Source organism: Lolium rigidum, unplaced genomic scaffold (assembly GCF_022539505.1).
Source record: "Lolium rigidum isolate FL_2022 unplaced genomic scaffold, APGP_CSIRO_Lrig_0.1 contig_27384_1, whole genome shotgun sequence".
Classification (NCBI taxonomy): Eukaryota; Viridiplantae; Streptophyta; class Magnoliopsida; order Poales; family Poaceae; genus Lolium; species Lolium rigidum.
In genome coordinates, this window is record NW_025900077.1 from 5646 (window position 1) to 27120 (window position 21475).

Consider the following 21475-nt stretch of genomic DNA (forward strand, 5'->3'; position numbering starts at 1 on the left):
GGGCGACAACGGTGTTAGAGCACTGTTCCCTTCTTGAAGGCGTCGTTTTTGGAGAGTCTGTATTTCAGGTGTTGTCTTGGCGGTGGATGTATTGCTGTTGTTAGGCCCGAGATACTGTAGCGGGACTTTTGTTTCTTAGTTTTCTTTTCTTTTTTTGGCTGTGTGCATCCGTAGTGCCATTAGGGTGGTGCGTTGTTGCAGAGGCTGGGTGTAATTGGTATCTTTTGATATTAATATATTCCCTTTATCGAAAAAATCAGTTACTCATATCAAGTGGTTCTTCTTGTAACAGTCATTCTAGCCCTGAATTAATTATCTCTTTATAAATTTTGCAGTTAACCCTTGGAACACTTACGGTTAATGAGCGAGGGTATAATCTTGAGTTGCATCATCCCAATATCTCAACTATGATCATGTGATGATCCCAAGCTTGTGGATACAATAGCATTCAGCTGTCCAGCATGACGAAGAAACACAAAATTAGAAAGTCCAGGCATCTACTGGAGAACAAAAAGGGTATCCTCTCCACTAATATGTAACTTACATCAATTATCTTGTAGGTTTTTGTGATCTAGAGTGCATAGGGATCGCAAATCACATTTTTCTCTGTTCTTAAAATTATTTTTCTCAAATAGAATATTCCTGTTGGTGTTGGGTGGTGATATATTACTTGTTTAGTTTCCATTTCGCTTGATCATCTAAGCACTCTTGATGAATGCTATATTTTATAAGAAACTCCCTATGATACGTCAGTTAAAAGTGGCGCCTGCTTCTAGCCATTTTTGTTGAAGTTTAGCCATGTATGGTTTGACTAAAGTTTACTTCTTTTTTTTCCCAGGTGTTGATGAGAATGTGGAGCAAATTCTACGAATGATCGGAGAAGAGAATCAGCTGGCTGAAAGTGAAGCAGATGATTCTGGAAATTCCTTCAAGAAATCAAAGCTATCTTCCCTTGTAAAGGGTTTCCACAAAGACTATCAATACCTTCACAAGCACTGCAAACAGCTAATCAGTAAACTAGAAAACACTGGTCACAGTTCCAGTGGTTCAGATTCATCTGGTTCAGACTCGGAAGCAGACAGATCAGATAATGATGTTCCTAAGCCAAAAGCAGACACAGCCAATGAAGAAGATGGTTGGGAGCAAATCCTTGTTGGAGAACATGAAAGTGAATTACAGAGTATGGAGGAAGAAATTCAGAAGCTGAAACAAAATGCAGAAGAAAAAACGAAGGAAATATCTGATCTGAAGAAGCTATTGGATAAAGCAATAACGGACAAAGAAGCCAGTAGAGTAGAATTATCATCAGATGTTGCAAATTTGTCATCCGATAACGAACAGCTCAAATTATTGGTTGAAGGTGCAGAGAAAGAGGTGGCAGAATCGCTGAAGAGAAAAACAGTCATGGAGAATGAGATCAAAATATTATCCGACGAGAAGCAAATAATCGCAAGAGAGAGAGATGGCCTCAAGATTTCAATTGTAGACCTGGAGAACAAGAGGGAAGATATGGGCAACCAACTGCGAGATACAGTGGAGAAATCCAAGTCTTTGTCATCCCACCTTGAGAAGGCCCAGTTAGCTGAGAAAGAAGTGCAGACCTTGTTATCAGAAATCCAAGAATCCAAGAATGAGAACTTGATGCTGTCAGTGCAATGTGATAACCTGAAAGCAAAAGAGGAGAATTTGCATACTGAGTGTTCCGAACTGAGGGAAACTCTTGTTGAAACAAAAACTGAAAATGATATCTTGATTGGAGAAAACAATTCACTGGAAAGCAAGCTTCAACATTTAACAATACAGATAGATAATTTGACAGTGGAGAAAGAGGATCTAATGAACAATCTGAGCAAGGAACTTGGAGCTGCACAAGAAGAAAAATCAATACTAGAATCAGAACATTCCAATTGTTTGAATGAGTTGGAGATGGCACAATGCAGCGTCAAAGAACTAGAGAAGGAAATGGAATCAACAAAACTTGCTCTGAATGATAATATTGCAGAGCTAGAGAAAGAGAAGCATTCTGCGGCATTAGAGCAAAATCAGTTAGAAGCTTCTCTGAAGAAACTTGAGAATGAGTTCGAACAGCAACTTGAGCGAATTTCCGTTATGGAGAAGAATAACGAGAACCTGGAGTTGGTGAATTCAAGTCTACAAAATGAACTAGCAGCAGTACAGGGACAAAGAATGAAGCTGTTGCTTCTACTGTTGATCTTGAAAGTAAGTTACAACAACAAAACCAACAAATTTCAATTCTTCACGAGGCCATTGAAGATCTCAGAGCAGCGAAGAATGATATGTATAATGAGGTTATAGTTCACCTGGAGGAGAAAAAATGCAGCACTTGCTCAGTTCTGACCAGTCGGAGGTTTACCTCAAGAATCTTCAGAGTGAAATGGAACAGAAACAGAACCAAATTTCAGTTTTTCAGCAAGCTAATGATGAACTGAAGGAGAAAATTTCTAGCTTGGATAGGCAGCTAGAGGATGCTAAGACTAATATGCAAGAGGAGATCATTCTGTTACAAGGAGAGAAGGAACAAACCCTTGATAATTTACAAAAGTCAAATGCTTCAGTCAAGAGACTTGAATATGAGTTAGAGCAGCAAAGAGAAAACAACTATATTCTACAGCTTGCCAATGAAGATCTGAAGAAGAGTAACTCTAACCTGAAGAAACAAAATGAAGAGGCCATGGTTAGTTTCCATGCTGAAATTGTAGCAATTCAAGACGAGAAGAATAAAACCCTCTCAGAGTTGCAGCAGTCCTTGGTTTCCACTGAGAATCTTAGAATTGAGTTAGATCAAGGGCGAGAACAAATTTCGATCTTGCATCTAGCTAATGAAGACATGAAGAATAGCAATGCTAGCTTGAACAAGCAATGGGAGGAATCAAGGAGCAGCTTGCTTGAGGAGATTGTAACACTACGTGGAGAGAAGGAGACAGCCCTGTCAGAGTTACAGGAGTCCCACGCTTCCACCAGGAACCTTGAGATAGAGGTAGAAAAGCAAAGTGCAAGTGTTTCAGCTCTACAGCAAGCTAATGATGACTTACAGAACAAGATCAGTTCCCTGACCGAACAATTTGAAAAAACCAAGGTTGAGTTGCAGAAGGAGATTAAAGTGACACAAGAAGAGAAAGATAAGGTAATAACCCAACTAAAACAGTCAGAGTTTTCTGTTAAGAACCTTGAGTGTGAGATAGCTCGGTTGAAGGAGGATCTTTCAATTCAGCTAGAAAACAATTCCACCTTGGAAAAGCAATTGGAAGAATCAAGGACCAGTCTGCGCATGGATATTCTAGCACTTCGTGAAGAGAAGGAAACAGCCCTGTCAGACTTACAGCAGTCTCAAGCTTCTGTGAGAAGCTTTGAGAGAGATCTAGAAAAGCAAAGTCAGACCATTTCAGCATTACAGAAAGCTAATGAGGGTTCACAACAGAACAACTCCGTCTTGACGAAACAGTTGGAAGAAGTTAAGGTTGAGTTACAGAGGAAGGTTGAGGTAGCACAGGAAGAGAAGGATACATTATTAACACAACTAAAACAGTCAGAGTCTTCTTTCAAGAATCTTGAGAGTGAGATGGTGCAGCTGAAGGAGGATCACTTGGTTCAGCTGGAAAACAATTCCAGCTTGGAAAAACAGTTTGAAGAGGCAATATTAAAAGTTTCAAACTTGCATGAGAAACTCGAGAAGGTTCAGGCTGATGCAGCTAGTCAAATTAATGACATGAATAGTAACGCAAAAGATTTACAGAAGATAACTGATACATTGTCATCTCAGAAGACCAAGGTGGAGGGGGATCTGAAAAATATGATTCAAACATGCACCGAAAACATGTCACTCATGAGTGAATTTGAAGATAGAGTTAAGCAGAAAATTACAGGTCTTGAAACAAAACTTGGTGGTCTCCAGCAGAGCCTCAGAGGGATACTTAGTGCTTATCAGAGACACCAGCACCAATATGACGAGGTGTGCGTAAAGGTGTCCCAGCTTGAAGTACTTAAGAAAAATCAGATTGAAAAGATAAATATGCTAGAGGAGAAAAGCACAGAAATTTTGGTGAAACATCGGCATTTGGAAGAGGAAAAGCTATATGCAAACAAGGAGAATGAAAATTTGCAGAAGCAAGTCCAGGAAAGTGAAAACCAGCTCCAACTAGCCAAGCAGAAGCTTAAAGTAACTGAAGCAGACAGCAAATGCAAAGAAGACAACTATGTAGTGGAAGTGGAAAAATCACAGGCAAAGATCAGGCATCTTGAACAGGAAGCACAACAGTTTTCTGGAAGGATCAGCACGCTGGAAGGAACTCTTGCGCAAATAAAAGAAAGCTCCAAGTTGATGATCTCTAAATTGGCTGGTCAATTAGATAATCTCGAATCACACTCCAGCAAAAGTTCTATACACTTCATTACCCGCTTATCTGCGTGCAGTGAAGAGCTCAGTGTCCTAAAGAACATGTTACGCAATCATCTTGATGAGCAGAAGAAAGTGCTCAAGGAAAATGATGAGCTGTCTTATAGTTTGAGAAACAAAGAAAAGGTGATGTTAGAAATGGTTAGGAATGCTGCTGAAGCAGATCAAAAGATGGTTCAACTTGAGAAGATAATTGAAGAGAAAGATGGCGAGCTAGCAGCTAGAGTGCAGGAGAAAAGAGAAGCCATCAAGCAGTTGAGTGACACAATTGATTACCATAAGAACAACACCGATGATCTGGTCCGCTACATTCGCAGCCACAACCGTCCTCGCCTTCCATTTTGCCTGTAAATCTGCTTACCAAAAAGTTCATTGCCAGTGCATGTAAAGGTAGCAGCTTAGCTGTGAACATAAATACATAATTATTGCCAAAGTAATTTTTTCATGTATCACACATGGTGCTCGAATACATTATGGATGTAGTCAAATAGGCTGTGGCTTGTGTATCCGATTGGCATTGGGTGTGCTAAAACACCTTTGTTCCTTCTATTTTATTATTCTATTGGAATATGGCTGAAGACTGAGTTTGCTGCTCTGAATTCATATTGCAATCAGTTAGTGTAGCTATGCCGATTTTTCTTGTTCTCCCTTTCTATTTGCGACATTTCAGCCTCGCAAATTCTCCCGCCTTTTGTTTAGCACGTATCCTTATATAGTGTCTGGTTGTCAACTTGTCATGGCATTGTAGTTCATCCTGATTGTTATTACTAGCTGACTGGTATACAAGATATGAAGATAAATTGACTATTGGGCTGTATTCATGAAAACGTTTAGCCCTTGTTTAAGCAATGTGTAGTTAACAAATAAAACCATCTAGTACTTGTTTTCTCATGGTTCGGATGTAGTCACGTTAGGCTGTTGAAAAAACCTACCGCTAAATGTTCCATTACCGCGCGCGCTAGCGAGCGATTCCGCTAATTATGGTAAGCCGTATCGCACTTAGGGCATGTACAACGCTCTGATGTCAGCCTTCTCTTAACCATGACACGTAGGACGTTTCGTGACGTGGAGCTGAGAGAGAACGTAGAATCGCGCGAGCCTTCCCTTCCGTAAGAGATCATCTCTTGCTAAGGAGGAGAAGGCATACTTTCGCGTTGTACGTCTTGCCCTCTCCTATCCTCGCGCTTTCCAAATCCCCTGCTCCGAAAGCTAATTTCGTCATCTGGCGCGAATTATTTTTGCTTGGCGCGCCAAATTCTTGTTCTCCCAGCGCCGAATCCTCCTCTCTCGATGGCATATATCCACACCCAATCGAGGAACGAGAAACCAAACCCTACCGCCGCCACTACCATCAGCAACGGAAATCCATCTGAGCCACCACTTCTCCGGCCATGTCTCGCAGGCAGCAAGCTCGGAATGAAGTACCTTCGTCTCTGCACATTCGTGGATACACTTCTCCACCCCCAGTGCCCGTGTTTCCTCCCGCACGGCCGGACTATGCCGGATCTGACTCGGCCGCCTCCAAAGTTTGGTGGGGCGGGGCGGCCGCTAGTGACCCCAATCTTGTTTCTCCAACGGATTGGTAAGTCAGGCCCTTCTCCTTGTACTTCTCTGAATGGATCTTCTTTTCATCTTTACTATCTGGTTGATCTGATGATGCACGGTGGTCCTAATTTTATGGCTAAGTGAATCAATATGCTGCAATCTGCACTCTCGAATTTGTAAGCTTTATTAGATGGGATGGATTGCTCGGCCGGAGGATTAGAAAATACTAGATTCGTATTACAGAGCAAAATGATAGGAAGCATCGAATTTTCTGAGTCTATGTACAGGTATCTTCCACATAGTTGTCTTTGCTTCAGACCTCTAGTTAATGTACAATTTTAAAAGCCTTTTGTACAGTTATTGATGATCTGCTCAGAGAATTGCACATTCATTTTGCTGGGATTCATCAACAATTGACCCTGAAGCTCCTCCCCTCTAATTATAGTGTGAAGCGAATACACAATTATATGTAGATTCGTAAGTATTGGAAAGCTATAAATTACAGTACTTTCACACCTACGCATAGAATCCTAACTTTCTAACCAAACCATATAGTTATTTTTCTGGGTAAATAGCTATCTTCCCCTAACTATTTATATTTAAGTAAAGATAATGCTGGTAATAAATTGTTAATCAATGCAGAACTAGTTTTTTTCTCTCTCATAGTGTTATCATGTATTATTTTAACATTTCAATGTTTGTCGTTGTCTAGGGTAAATGATGTTCATCCACCAGAAGGTTATGTGAATCTTTTACAAACTCCTGCTAGTTTCCCTTTTCCACATCAAATTCCTAGCCATCCAGATATGCCACAAAACTACAATTTTGTTGGTAGTTCTGCACAACACACTCCATTAGTAGCAGCACATCCATCTGGTACCAAAAAGACCCAAAAGAAAGCATCGAATAAGCGTGCACATTCTACGAGTATTAATCTTGAAGATGGTGATGATGGAGAACCTAGCAATAAAAAACGAATGACATGGACAACAAAGGAGGATGAAAGATTGGTGAGTTTCTAAATTTCTTGCATTCCTTACTAAATATGGCCGGCTATATGCATATGTCAAAGATTAACAAAGGTTTTATTCTCCAATGTAGATGAGTGCTTGGCTGAGTAACTCAAATGATGCTATCAGTGGAAACTACAAGAAGAATGATCAGTATTGGGATGCTGTGACTGCTGAGTACAATAGCAACACGTCTGACACCACTCGAAAAAGGCAAATGAAGCAATGCATGAGCCGTTGGCATAAAGTAAACAAAATTGTAAATGATTTCCATGCTGTTTATATAGAGATAAGTCAGGTATATTCTAGTGGACAGAGTGAAGCTGATTTGATGACAAAGGTCCAAAGGAAGTATGAAAAGGACCATGGGCCGTTTCTGCATAAGGATACTTGGGAGGCATGTAAAAAATTTCCGAAGTGGCACGCTTACAATGCAGAAATGCACGGATCAAAGAAACGTGATGTGGCTGATCTGGGAGATGTGGGGGTTAAGTTATCTGCCATACAAACTGATGACATTCCACGTCCTTCTATGGGGGTCAAAAAGGCTAAAGCTGAAAGAGATGGCAAAGGAAAGAATAAGCAGGTGTCAAAGGATATGGAAGAGCTTGATAGGTATATTGAAGCTCAGGAAGAAGCTAGCAAAAATCGCACTGCAGTGCTAGAAGTACAAAAACGTATTTCACAGGATAAGGTTGAGGCATCACGGCTCGCCCTAGAGGCAGCAAAGGAGAACAAGGAGGCAAAGACAAAAGCCAAAATGCTAGAGCAATACACTAAACTCCTGACACATGACACTAGCGGGATGCCTGATGATATGAAAGCTGAGCATTTGAAGGCAATTTCATTAATGCGGGAAACATTATGGGGGAAAACTCATCAAAGTTGAAAGGTAAGCATTAATACCAATAAGGCTATATAGATTAACGTCATGTACTAGCTGCTGAGTTTGCATAAATATTGTGTTTTGTAGTGCTGGCTCTTGACTTCATGTCCGCTGGAAACTTCGGCGCAACTGTTGGTGCTGGACTATCTGTCGTGTGTCTCCACAAGTTTCAAATGATTTACGCATGGTTTTTATATTCGTGTTCGTCTTAGAGTATAAATTGAACTCACAGGAATTATTATAGTGTATGAGGTTTCTGTTGCCTTTCTTAATATTATACTGTACTTGTTTTGGTTTCAAACTTGGAGTATGTGTGTCTCAAGGAAATTGATAGAGTTTTCATTGTTTCAAATTGGCATTACGTGCACGTGTCTCAAGGAAAGTCTTATTTTGAGTTGTTTTGGATCTGAACTGTGTTTCACGAGTTGTATTTATCTCAGAACTTGGGCTACTAGTGTGCCGTGTATGTCAAGGACTTCAAGTCCGATTTTTCAACTGCATGTATCCTTGCTTTTCACGTCAGATATGCTATATATATATACATGAAACCCACCCCTGAATAGATCTTACACGCCAAAATACAACTTATGTTTGCAATCTACATAGGCTATGTCTCAATCAGGCGACAGCTCCTCTGATGATTTTGATGCAGCTGATGATGTAGACCCAGCTATTGTGTACACACTAGAAGATTTCTTGGCAGAGCAAGAGTTTTTAGATTCGATTGGTCGGAAGATTGCAGGGAAGTTGAAGGCCAAGCTTGAAGAACGAAGTGCAGAATCATCTCGTCGTCGTAGTGGACCAAGAAGGCACATACCAAGAGATCATGCAGCAGCACACCAGAAGCTTGTCGCTAATTACTTTTGTGAGAAGCCTCTATACACACCAGAGATGTTCCGCAGAAGGTTTCGCATGGGTAAACCACTCTTCCTACGAATCGTAGATGCCCTCAGCAACTGGTCTCCCTATTTTACTAATAGAGTAGATGCCATTAATCGCGAGGGTCTATCGCCGCTCCAGAAGTGTACAGCGGCAATGCGTATGCTTGCGTATGGGACATCAGCTGACCAGCTTGACGAGGTGCTTTATCTCGGAGCCAGCACATCATTGGATTGCTTGAGTGCATTTGCGCAAGGAATTATTGAGGTCTTCGGCGGAGAATATTTGCGCCCCCCAAAACCCGAAGAAATTCACCGTCTTATGCAAATTGGCCATGCTCGTGGCTTCCCTGGCATGTTAGGAAGTATTGATTGTATGCACTGGCAATGGAAGAACTGTCCAATGGAATGGAGAGGTCAGTTCACAGGTCACCACGGAGTTCCTACTATGATACTTGAAGCTGTTGCTTCATATGATCTTCGCATATGGCATGCTTATTTTGGAGTTGCTGGGTCAAACAATGACATTAATGTTTTAAATCGGTCTACTTTGTTCATCAGTACTTTGAAAGGAGAGACTCCTAGGGTTCAATACAATGTCAATGGGAGGCAATATGACACAGGATATTACCTTGCTGATGGCATATATCCGGAATGGGCTACCTTTGTGAAATCAATACCGCTTCCTCAGAATGATAAGGCCAAATTGTTTGCAAAGCATCAAGAAGGGGCAAGGAAGGACGTCGAGCGAGCATTTGCAGCACTCCAATCTCGTTTTAGCATTGTAAATCGTCCGGCGAAATTTTGGAAACGTGCAGCCATAGGATCTATAATGCAAGCATGTGTCATACTTCATAATATGATAATTGAGGATGAACGGAAACCTTTCAACACCCCATTGGACCTGAATCGCAACCCAGAGATATCATCCGTTCTACCACCTGAAGTAGTGCAGGGTGCTCACCCTGTCTTCGAAGATGTCCTGCGAAGAAGTGCCACCATTCGTGACCGGGAGACACATACTCAGCTCAAGTCCGATTTAGTCGAGAATATCTGGGATTGTTTTGGCAAAGAATAATACTTTTTTTCATTAATTTGAGTCAATTTACTACACAATTTTTATGTATACAATTTATATACTACGTAATTCTTATGTGTACGTTTTATATAAGAGTCCCAACATGAATAAATTCATCTTTCCATGACTTGTTGATCGACCGCATTTTTCTCATGTATTTCAACTATGGAGTTATTCCAGTCATAATATATTCAACATCTTGATCCGTTTGTATTTGGTGGACAACACCTACGATTTGCACACTCATGAAACACACCATAGTCTGCACATATACTGTTTATTGTTGATCCCTGATTTTTTGCTAGCGTTTAAAGCGTTAGAGATAACTCTAAGCAACAATGCGTTGTAGCAGATGTTTGTTTTGCCTTCTCTTGCTTACGTGGAAGGCACAAGGGAGGGCTGCCTTCTCCAGCATAGTACATGCCCTTACAGGCTTAACGTGTTGAACGCAGAAATAGACCCAAGGCCCACAAGCCGTCGGACATCTGCCAAAACGACTCACCAAAACAGGTTGTGACGCGACTCGGGAACGAAGCAAGAAACAGACTTCCCGATCGGAGTCGAGTTCCGGGACGAGGCGGAGCAATCCCGTGTTTAAAAGGCAGGCCTAGCCCGGTGTTTCCTCCTCACCAGAAAACACGATCAGATCGCAGATCGACCTGCCAACTGCCAAGCACCGGCCCAGAGCAGGAGAGTTCGTTCTTCAAACGCGATGGCGAGCACGTTGTCTTCGAAGAAGGCGGCGAACCGGCTGGTGGTGGAGGAGGCAACCACGGACGACAACTCCATCTGCAACCTCCACCCGGCCACCATGGAGGAGCTCTCCATCTTCAAGGGTGACATCGTGCTGCTCAAGGGCAAGCGTCGCCGCACCACCGTCTGCATCGTCGTCCCCGACGAGACCTGCGAGGAGCACAAGCTCAAGCTCAACAAGGTGGCCCGTTCCAACCTCAGGGTGCGCATCGCCGATGTCGTGTCCGTGCACCTGTGCCCCGACGCCAAGTACGGCAGGCGCGTGAGCGTCCTCCCCGTCGACGACACCATCGAGGGCATCACGGGCAACCTGTTCGAGGCCTACCTCAAGCCATACTTTGTTGACGCCTACCGCCCGGTGCACAAGGGCGACCTCTTCCTCGTACGTGGCGGCATGCGGAGCGTCGAGTTCAAGGTCATCGAGATCGACCCTTCGGTCGACTACTGCATTGTGGCGGGGGACACAGAGATCTTCTGTGACGGCGAGCCGGTGAAGAGGGAGGACGAGGAGAGGCTGGACGACGTCGGCTACGACGACGTGGGCGGCATGGGCAAACAGATGAATCAGATCAGGGAGCTGGTTGAGCTGCCGCTTAGGCATCCGCAAGTCTTCAAGTGTCTCGGCGTGAAGCCTCCCAAGGGCATCCTCTTGTACGGCCCTCCCGGCTCCGGCAAGACGTTGATCGCTCGTGCGGTGGCAAACGAGACCGGGGCCTTCTTCTTCTGCATCAATGGCCCTGAGATCATGTCCAAGATGGCCGGAGAGAGCGAGAGCAACTTGAGGAAGGCGTTTGAGGAGGCCGAGAAGAACGCGCCGTCCATCATCTTCATCGATGAGATTGACTCCATTGCTCCGAAGAGGGACAAGACACACGGCGAGGTCGAGAGGCGTATCGTGTCCCAGCTTCTGACGCTCATGGACGGGATGAAGGCACGAGCGCACGTCATCGTAATGGGCGCCACGAATCGTCCCAACAGCATCGATCCTGCTCTTAGGCGCTTCGGGAGGTTCGACCGTGAGATCGACATTGGCGTGCCGGACGAGGTTGGGCGCCTTGAGGTCCTGCGCATCCACACTAAAAATATGAAGCTCTCGGAGGACGTCAACCTGGAAGTGGTGGCCAAGGACACGCACGGCTACGTTGGCGCCGACTTGGCCGCGCTCTGCACGGAGGCGGCGCTGCAGTGCATCAGGGAGAAGATGGACGTGATCGACCTCGAGGACGACACCATCGACGCCGAGATCTTGAACTCCATGGCCGTCTCAAACGACCACCTCAAGACTGCTCTAGTCGGCACTAATCCTTCGGCGCTTCGTGAGACTGTCGTGGAGGTTCCCAACGTCAGCTGGAGCGACGTTGGTGGCCTCGACGGCGTAAAGAGAGAGCTGCAGGAGACCGTCCAGTACCCCGTGGAGCACCCCGAGAAGTTTGAGAAGTTCGGCATGTCGCCTTCAAAGGGCGTCCTCTTCTACGGGCCGCCAGGCTGCGGCAAGACGCTGCTGGCCAAGGCCATCGCGAACGAGTGCCAGGCTAATTTCATCAGTATCAAGGGCCCCGAGCTGCTCACAATGTGGTTCGGCGAGAGCGAGGCCAACGTGCGGGAGATATTCGACAAGGCGAGGCAGTCAGCACCGTGCGTGCTCTTCTTCGACGAGCTCGATTCGATCGCGATGCAGCGGGGCGGCAGTGTGGGAGACGCCGGCGGTGCGGCGGACAGAGTCCTTAACCAGCTGCTGACTGAGATGGACGGCATGAACGCCAAGAAGACGGTGTTCATCATTGGCGCCACCAACAGGCCGGACATCATTGACTCGGCGCTGCTCCGTCCCGGCCGCCTCGACCAGCTCATCTACATCCCGTTGCCAGACGAGGCCTCGCGGCACCAGATCTTCAAGGCCTGCCTCAGGAAGTCTCCCGTGGCCAAGGACGTCGACCTCGGCGCGCTCGCGAGGTTCACCACGGGCTTCAGCGGTGCTGACATAACCGAGATTTGCCAGAGGGCATGCAAGTACGCCATCAGAGAAGACATCGAGAAGGACATCGAGAGGCAGAGGCTTGGAAAAGAAGCCATGGAGGTGGACAGCGGGCATGAAGATGAAATGGCTGAGATCAAGGCGACTCACTTCGAGGAGTCGATGAAGTACGCGAGGAGAAGCGTGAGCGACGGCGACATCAGGAAGTACCAATCGTTCGCTCAGACGCTGCAGCAGTCCAGGGGCTTCGGCACCGAATTCCGCTTCCCTTCGCAGCCACAGGCTTCTGTCAACGCCTTCGACACCGCCGTGGCAGCTGATGAGGATGATCTCTACAACTGATCCAGTAACCACAGTTAGCAATTAGCTTAGGCTCTAAGCTTAGAGGAGCCTTAGACATATCTCCATGTATCTCTTTCCACTGTATATAGTTTGCATTGCATACAATCCAATAAATAAGAATGTTCCTGTTAATTCCGTACAAGATGCAGTATGTTTATGTTTTTCAGTTTCACGTAAGGACAGATTAACAGCGCAAGTTCATATTCGTTTTACTCCAAGTATCGTTCCTGTTAATTCCCTACGAGATGCAGTATGTTTAACGTTTTGCAGTTTCACGTGTCCTTCGTTCACAATGCACATAGATTAACAGTAAGTTCATACTCGGTTGACAGAAGTGTATTCCAGAAAATAAAAATACATTGGCAGCACCACAAGAACTAGAAGCATTGCTATTTGCAGAAAATAAAAATACATTGGCAGCAACACCAGAACTAGAAGCATGGCTATTGATGCTCTGCATAACTCCTACTTTTCATGCTGTGAAGGTAAATTGGCAGCACCACCAGAACTACAAGCATTGCCAAAAGGAGTACCTGTAGTTCTGCCACCCCCAAAGCCAAACACTTGAGACTGATGACTAGCAACTCATGCTTTATTCAACAGATGATGGTTTCACAAAATGTGAGCAGCTCAGACATTGCAATTAACGTAAAACACAGTATAATGATATGTGTGCTTAATAAACCCGTCTATTCCCTGCATAGATGACCTATCTTGTGTACCGATTACTAAGAAGTTGAGATTACAGGATTGCAACAACACCAATAGCACATTGCTGCTCACGGACAGTGGCACATCATGTTGCACTTAGGCGGATGGAAGCCATTATTAAATACCTGTTTCATAACAGAAAGATCAAATAAATTATAAGCATACTACATCAGAAGATAACTTGATAGTAGCTGTTCATCTTACAATTACCTTTCTGTCTAGAATTGAACCTCTCGTGGAATGGCTTAGGCCTCTTCTTACATGGAGCACCTCTCGGTTTTATCGGTAATGTATCAAGGACTTTACCAGTAAAAGCTTGATTGGACGACGAAATAAATGCAAGCAAAGGACCAAATGTTCTCGGCACAATATGCTCACCATTATCCCCGGCCTCATCGTTGTCGTGAGTCTCAGAGTAAGATTCATGCTAGCAAATTTGAGTAGTAAAGAAATTAAACAAAGCTGCTTTTTTCATGCCATAACAAAGTAATAATGAAGAACACTGACACGTTATTTTCAGTAACTGTAACAAGGCACTGGGTCTAGCTTTAGAATTCAGTAGCATAAAAAACAGAACGGCAGAAGATTTTCAGCATAGAGTATATGGTCATTATGCAGGAATGTTTGTTGATATCAGGCAAGAATAATAAAGTTTCTCAATGCAAGAAAATCTCGTGTAGATTTGTTGATTCTGTGACGCGCCACACCTGTAACCTATTTTGAGCAATGGAAAGAAGTTATCCGGTATTCCACATGATTCAGATAATAATTACAGTAAAACGATGGGCTGTCAAAGAAAGTTCCTATTGTTAACAAAAGAACGAACCTAAACATAGCTGAAACGGTAGCTGGATTAAACTTTACACGTTAACACTACCATCAGGAATCAACCGATGAAGTGCAGTACCGGTTGATTAACATGGCACAGAGGCTACTGAATTCTAAAGTACAGGGATTCAACAACTGATATAGGTTCAAAAAATCAGCAGGTTTGTCGTCTCGACATCACATCGATCTCGTGGTGAGAGAATTACCTGCTATAGGGAGGTGGCGGTGGCGGCGGCTCCGTCGTCCTTGTCAGCGTGGGACGTGGCGGCGGTGCCGTCCCTCCTCCTATGGGCGCGTGGGATGTTGAGGAGGCGGCGGCCTCTAGGAGGAGGAGGCAGTGGCAGCGTCTAGGAGGTGCAGGCGGCGGCCTTTACGCGGCGGCGCCGGCCCGTAGAGTTGGGGAGCAGGGAGTGATGGATTCAGCGGCGGCTCCGTCGTCCTTGTCGGCGTGGGAGGTGGAGGTGGCGGCGGCGGCCCTTCTCCTATGGGCGTGTGATATGTCGAGGAGGCGGCGGTGTCTAGGAGGACGAGGCAGTTGAGGCAAATAGGAGGTGCAGGCGCCAGCGGCGTCTACACGGCGGCGCCGGCGCGTAAAGTGAGTGTTAGAGATATATTCTGTGTACGCACGGTTAGTCTAGGATAGAGATAGGACTCTCGTGTCTTGCCTTGCACTCCAAGATGATCCTTGTACGCCTATATATACTCGCCCATGAGGCTCAATAATACATCCAACATATTCCGCCAATCTCTCTCCCTCTCTATCCTTCTACATGGTATCAGAGCGGCGCCGATCCTAACCTAGCCGCCGCCCAAGCTTCCGCGCCGCGCCGCCCCCGGGGAGGTCGATCTCCATGATCTACTCCGGGGGCCGCGCAACCCGTATGAGGGTTCGTCCGCCGATCTGTTGATCCGCTGCCCTCGAGTCCTTTTTTTTTCCAATCTGTAGATTGGTTTTCTTTTTGCTCCGCCGGTCGCTCGACCGGCGTTTTCTTTTGGTTTACCGATCATAGATCGGATTGAGTCGCCCACCGCCGCCGTCACCGCGCGTCTCTGCTCCGGCGACGGCGTCGATCTACACCGGCCATCTTCATCAACCGCGCGGCACGGCCGCACGCGTCACACACGGGACGCCTACGTGCGACGCAGCAGGCTGTCTCGCCCGCGCGGTCTCCATCGCTGGTCCGTCTTCGCCGTCATCGCCCGGGACATCACCGACAACGTCGCCAACGACTCCAATCTGCGGCACGTCGTCCACGCCATGGCGCGTAGCGCGGCCGTCGGTCTGATCAACCGACCGCGCGCACGTCTCCGCCAAGCACGTCCCCGAGCACGCGCCTACCACCGATCGAGCTATGGGCTGCCGCTGCGTCGCCCCTTCAGGCCGCAACCCCGCCGCCTTTGGTCCATGCTACCAGCCTTCGACGCGCCTTCCAAGGCGTGTACGTTGTTGGTGGCCTCCCGCCGCTGCATCGACTCGCGCCCTGCAGCTACGCCGGCCCCTCGGGCCGAGACGTCGCCGCACGCACTCTACTTCGCCGTCCCCGCGCACCGACGTTCCAGGCTACTACCGCGCCGCCCCATCGGCGCAGGTTGCCACCGTCAGCACAAGGTCTACGTCAAGCCGCCGGGTTCCTCATCGCCAACTTCGAGTACCGCCGCCGCACCTCCACAGGTACCCTGCATGACTACTCTGGTCGTCGCAGGCCTCGCCGACCACCTCTACAGTCTAGGCATCCAGCATGGTCACCCCTGGTCACCGCTGGTTTCGCCGCTTTCTACGTCTCCGTCCACCACGACCTCGTCACCAGCGTCATCGACAACCGCGGACTGCATCGGCACCTCTCCCTCTTCGCCGCTCTGCGTCTCGCCACCGCTCTGGAGGCCTCCTCTGCTGGTCCCCCTGACACTGGCGCATGGTCCATGATGGTCCCTGCCCTCGCACGCCCGGTATTGGCACCACCGGCCCGTGCCTTCGTCCCCGACGCGTTCCCGAGCCTGGCAAGCTTGGATCAGCGCCTCGTCTTCATCGGCTTCGACAACGTCTTCATCGGCATCGACTCTTCTACGACTGCCTCGATCGCGTCGCCGACTTCGTCTTTGCGTACTCGGTTCTGGCAAAACCGGAGTATGCCTTCGTCCCCGACGTGCGCCTAGTTCCGGCAAAACTAGGGCAGCACCTCGTCCCGACGGCTCAAACCGCATCGACTTCGGCATCGACAACCTCCACGACTGCCTCGACGCGTCTCCGTCACTCTCTCTCGCGCACTATGCGCTTGCGGCTTCATGTGCGGCTACCTCGACACCGGCTCCCGACCACGACATCGACCACGGCATCTCCTCGCGCGGCTACCCCGACCAAGGTTGCAACACCCACGCTCTCGGCTCCCTCGACATCGGCACAAGGGCTACCACCTCGCCTGCGCTCACCAGCCTTCCTCTACAGTCCAAGCATCCGCGATGCGACATCGTCCACGACGCTCCCGCTACGACTGCGGGGGTGTCAGCCTTCTCGGGGTCCACTTCGGTTTATCTCCGCCTCGACCGTCCACGTCGTTCATGTTGTTCACGACGCTCCCGCTACGACTGCGGGGGAGTGTTAGAGATATATTCTGTGTACGCACGGTTAGTCTAGGATAGAGATAGGACTCTCGTGTCTTGCCTTGCACTCCAAGATGATCCTTGTACGCCTATATATACTCGCCCATGAGGCTCAATAATACATCCAACATATTCCGCCAATCTCTCTCCCTCTCTATCCTTCTACAGTGAGCATGGAGAGATGGATTCTGTTTCGGGCTTGTTTTTACTTTTCCTGTCGTTCTATGCTGAAATGCTGAAATTGACTAATAATGGCCGAATGGGCTGATTCTACATGGAACAATCTCAGCCGTGCGATTTCTTCTAATTATCCTCTCATATCGCAGTAGAAAGTACCATAAAACACGAATCCCCTCCCTGGCAATCGCTCGCTCGAGCGATCGGTTTCTGTCGGCGCGGAGCGCTCGCGCGAAAGCGCGACTCAATTCCCTTTTTATCACGTAGTGTTTTAATTGCGTTCACACGTGTTCACACTAACATCTTTGTATTACTACTTTGCAAGTTGCATGCAGCCAAGAGCGTTCACACTGCATGCATGCACATGCACAAAGCATCTCATGGATTTGCATTTAATGAGCCAACTTTTCAGCACTCTTTCATAAATTGTTGCATGCATACACATAGCATCTCACTCTTTTTCTTCAGCACGAGGCGCCTCTCAATTCTCTTTTTGCAATTCCCTTTTGGGTTTTATTTTCGTACGGTAATTCATATTTAATGGGGTCCTTTTGCAATTCCCTTTTTCGGGCCAGTGGTTTTTAAGGGGGAAAATAACGGGTGGGAAGATCCACTTGCAACTCAAATGAACTACCACTTGCTACTCAAATTAAGTACTGTTTTAAGTTGTAAGCTAACAAAAGTTGCTAAAATATTTTTAAATGAAATTTACCTTTTAGGGTTGCTAGGTATTTATATATACCGTTGATAAATAACGGGACACCGGGTTGATAACTTGTAAACAAAAAAAGAGTCGCTATATATTTTAAATTAAATTAAAAAAAATTAGGGTTGATTTTTATTTATATTTACCATTGATAAATAGCGGGTCACCGGGTTAATAGCTTGTAAACTAAAAGAGAGTCGCTAAAATATTCTAAATGAAATACTTTTTAGGGTTATTATTTATTTATATTTACCGTTGATAAATAACGAGGCACCAGGTTGATAGCTTGTAAAACAAAAAAAATGTTCGCTAAAATATTCTAAATGGAATACTTTTTAGGGTTGGTAGTTATTTATAATTACCATTGATAAATAACGGGGCACCGGGTTGATAACTTGTAAACTAAAAAGAGTCGCCAAAATATTCGAAATAAAATTAGATTTTTAGGGTTGGTAGTTATTTATATTTACTGTTGATAAATAACAGGACACCGGGTTAATAGCTTCTAAACAAAAAAAATCGCTAAACTGTTTCAAATAAAATTAACTTTGGGGTTGATAATTTTATATATTTATCGTTGATTACTTAAGGACGGAGGGGTTGATTATTCAGATAAAGAGGGTTGATAACTTTTAGCCAGAATTTTTTTTCTCGAAACATATCAACATGGGTGCTAGTTTTAAAGATCTCGTCGAGACGGATTTATTGGTGAAAGCGAATCTTAATTTGGAGTTGTCGTTTAAAAGTTAAAACATTTTGAATTTACAAATTTGGAAAAGATTCCGCTGACATCAGCATATTCGTCTATTTATGCATGCATGCAGAACTTTCCCTCAATAGCTTGCACCAGGTTGATAATTTTATACATTTACCGTTGATCACTCAAGTACGGAGGGGTTGTGTTGTGGGTATACTTCATGGGTGTACCATCGACAGTGCCTAGATCCGGCAAGCCCGGGTGGCCCACAGATGGTGATGAGGCATGTGGCCCATCGGGCGGCTCGCATTGTTGTTGATCATGAAGGAAGAAGTCCGACCCAGGATCGAGAAGCCGGACTTGGAGGCATTTCCGGAGTTGGGAGACATGGAAGACATCATGAAACTCCGACAGCTCTAAGCAGTAGCTCTAACCGATATGAGACTTCTCCGCGGCGACCAAGGATCTTGAAAGGACCAATGTACCTTGGTGCCAACTTGCCCTTGACATGGAAACGTTGCATTCCTTTGAGAGGGGTGACACGGAGGTACGCAAAGTCTCCGGTGTTGAATGTCAACTTCACGGCGCTTGGGGTCGGCGTAGCTCTTCCGGGCGAGATTGAGCAGCTTTCAAGCGATCTCGATGAGTTGAACTTGTTCTTCAGCTTCACGAAGTATATCCGTGCCCAAACACTTGACTTTCTCCGGTCTCCGACCAATTGAGAGGGGTGCGGCACTTTGCGTCCATAGAGGGCTTCAAACGGCGCCATCCGGAGGCCGGGCCTGGTAGCTATTGTTGTAAGAGAACTCGGCGAAAGGCAAACAATTCTCCCATTTGGTTCCATAAGCTAAAACACAGAGCGCGAAGCATATCCTCCAGAATTTGATTCACACGTTCCGTCCGCCCACCCAGCCCGTGGATGATAAGCGAAGGCCGAAGGAGAGCTTAGTTCCAAGGGCTTCATGTAACTTCTTCCGTAACCGAGAGGTGAATTGAGGTCCTCGGTCGGAGACAATGGTCTTGGGTACACCATGCGGCTAACTATCCGGGATATGTAGAGGTCGGCTAAATCTCGGCCATTGTAGGTGGTCCTAACCGGGATGAAGTGGGCGACCTTGGTAAGGCGATCCACAATTACCCAAATGGAATCGTGTCCGCGACTTGACCGTGGGAGTCCAGTAATGAAGTCCATTCCCACTTCCTCCCACTTCCATACAGAGGACCTTTAGGGGCTGAAGTAAACCCGCGTAGGCGTTGATGCTCCGCTTTGATCCGTTGACACACGTCACACTTAGCAATGAAGAGAGCAATGTCACGCTTCATTCCATGCCACCGAAAGTCTCCTTGAGATCTTGATACATTTTTGTTCCACCGGGATGAATGGAGTAAGGAGTGTTATGAGCTTCATCCATAATCATGTGCTTTAATTCAGGGATAGTTCGGTACACAAAGGCGCCCATTATACCACAAGACTCCTTCTTTATCAATGGAAAATCCAGCTACTTCCTCCTTGTCCATACGGCGTTTGATACCTTCGATACTCTCATGACCCTTCTGGGCTTCCTTAATTTGATCCCGAAGAGTGGGTTTTACTTCCAGTGTGGCAAGAAAACCATGGCTAACCAGCTCCAAACCGAATTCTTCAAACTCTTGATACAACATGGGTTGCTCAACCTTGAGACGGGCATTCAGCGAGCATGGTTCGCGACTAAGGGCGTCGGCGACCACGTTCGCCTTTCCAGGATGATAATGGATACTCAAATCATAGTCCTTTATCAGCTCTATCCACCTTCTTTGTCGCATATTCAGCTCCCTCTGAGTGAATATATACTTGAGGCTCTTGTGGTCGGTGTAAATGTCACACCGGCTCCCGATGAGATAATGACGCCAAGTCTTGAGTGCATGAACTACAGCAGCCTAACTCCAGGTCATGAGTGGGATAATTTTCCTCGTGTGGCTTCGCTTGTCGGGAGAGGTAGGCAATAACCTTTCCTTTCTTGCATCGTAACACTACCAAGTCCGAGCTTGGAAGCGCCGCAATAAATTACAAAGTCCTTGGTGACATCTCGGCATGGTGAGGATAGGGGCGGACACAAGACGCTTCTTGAGCTCTTGGAAACTTTCTTCACATTTTTCGGTCCACTCAAATTTCCCGCCTTTCTTGAGAAGTTGGGTCATGGGTTTGGCGATACTTGAGAATCCTTCTACAAACTTGCGGTAATATCCCGCCAATCCGAGGAAGGACCTCACTTCGGTTGGGTTTGTTGGCGGCCTCCGATCCATGATAGACTTGATGAGAGAGGGATCGACTGCAGACTCCTCCGCAAGAGATAGTACGTGGCCAAGAAATCCGACTTCCTTGAGCCAAAACTCGACACTTGCTAAACTTAGCGTAGAGCTTATGTTCCTCGTGGTGCCCAAAACAAGGCGTAGGTGTTCCTCATGCTCTTCTTCAGATTTTGAATAGATTAGAATGTCATCAATGAATACCACAACAAACTTGTCGAGGTAATCCATGAAGACTTTGTTCATCAGGTTCATGAAGTAAGCTGGAGCATTGGTTAAGCCAAAGGACATTACGGTGTACTCAAACAATCCGTAACGGGTGGTGAAGGCTGTTTTGGGGATATCCGACTCACGTACTTTGAGCTGATGGTAACCAAGACGTGAGATCGATCTTGGAGAAAACTCGGCTCCATTCATTTGATCAAACAAATCTTCGATCTTGGGAAGGGGATACTTGTTCTTGATGGTTACGTCGTTGAGTCTTCGGTAATCCACGCATAGGCGGATGGTACCGTCTCGCTTGTCCACGAATATCACGGGAGATCCCCATGGTGAGGCACTAGGTCTGGATTAGACCTTTACTCAACATAT

General features: G+C 46.4%; 3 protein-coding genes and 1 long non-coding RNA gene across 5 annotated transcripts; 3 read left to right on the forward strand and 1 right to left on the reverse strand.

Annotated features, from left to right (window-relative positions):
• Window positions 1-340: 340 nt before the first annotated feature.
• On the forward strand, window positions 341-5013 carry LOC124680751 (putative leucine-rich repeat-containing protein DDB_G0290503). The gene is given in 4 exon segments (XM_047215800.1): window positions 341-516; window positions 839-2179; window positions 2182-2327; window positions 2330-5013. Coding segments are annotated over 4 exon segments (3978 nt in total). The 5' UTR covers window positions 341-461; the 3' UTR covers window positions 4766-5013.
• Window positions 5014-8698: 3685 nt separating this feature from the next.
• LOC124680750 lies at window positions 8699-9811 on the forward strand. Its single transcript, XM_047215799.1, has one exon. It carries the CDS (start codon window positions 8747-8749, stop codon window positions 9809-9811), a length of 1065 nt encoding a protein of 354 aa, XP_047071755.1. The 5' UTR covers window positions 8699-8746.
• A 712-nt stretch (window positions 9812-10523) lies between these two features.
• On the forward strand, window positions 10524-12881 carry LOC124680752 (cell division control protein 48 homolog D-like). Its single transcript, XM_047215801.1, has one exon. The coding sequence runs from the start codon at window positions 10524-10526 to the stop codon at window positions 12879-12881; it is 2358 nt and encodes a 785-aa protein (XP_047071757.1).
• Window positions 12882-13459: 578 nt separating this feature from the next.
• Window positions 13460-14775, reverse strand: LOC124680749. 2 transcript variants are annotated; one of them, XR_006995579.1, is made up of 3 exons: window positions 14627-14775; window positions 13803-14019; window positions 13460-13717 (listed from the first exon to the last, which is right to left on the reverse strand). It is a non-coding gene; the product is annotated as an uncharacterized LOC124680749 (long non-coding RNA). The 2 variants fall into 2 exon arrangements; XR_006995578.1 differs by lacking the exon at window positions 14627-14775 and having other exon boundaries at window positions 13803-14280.
• Between the last annotated feature and the right edge of the window lie 6700 nt (window positions 14776-21475).

Coding starts and splice junctions, on each gene's coding strand:
- LOC124680750 (XM_047215799.1), top strand. CDS start 8,747: ATGTTCCGCAGAAGGTTTCGCATGGGTAAACCACTCTTCCTACGAATC.
- LOC124680752 (XM_047215801.1), top strand. CDS start 10,524: ATGGCGAGCACGTTGTCTTCGAAGAAGGCGGCGAACCGGCTGGTGGTG.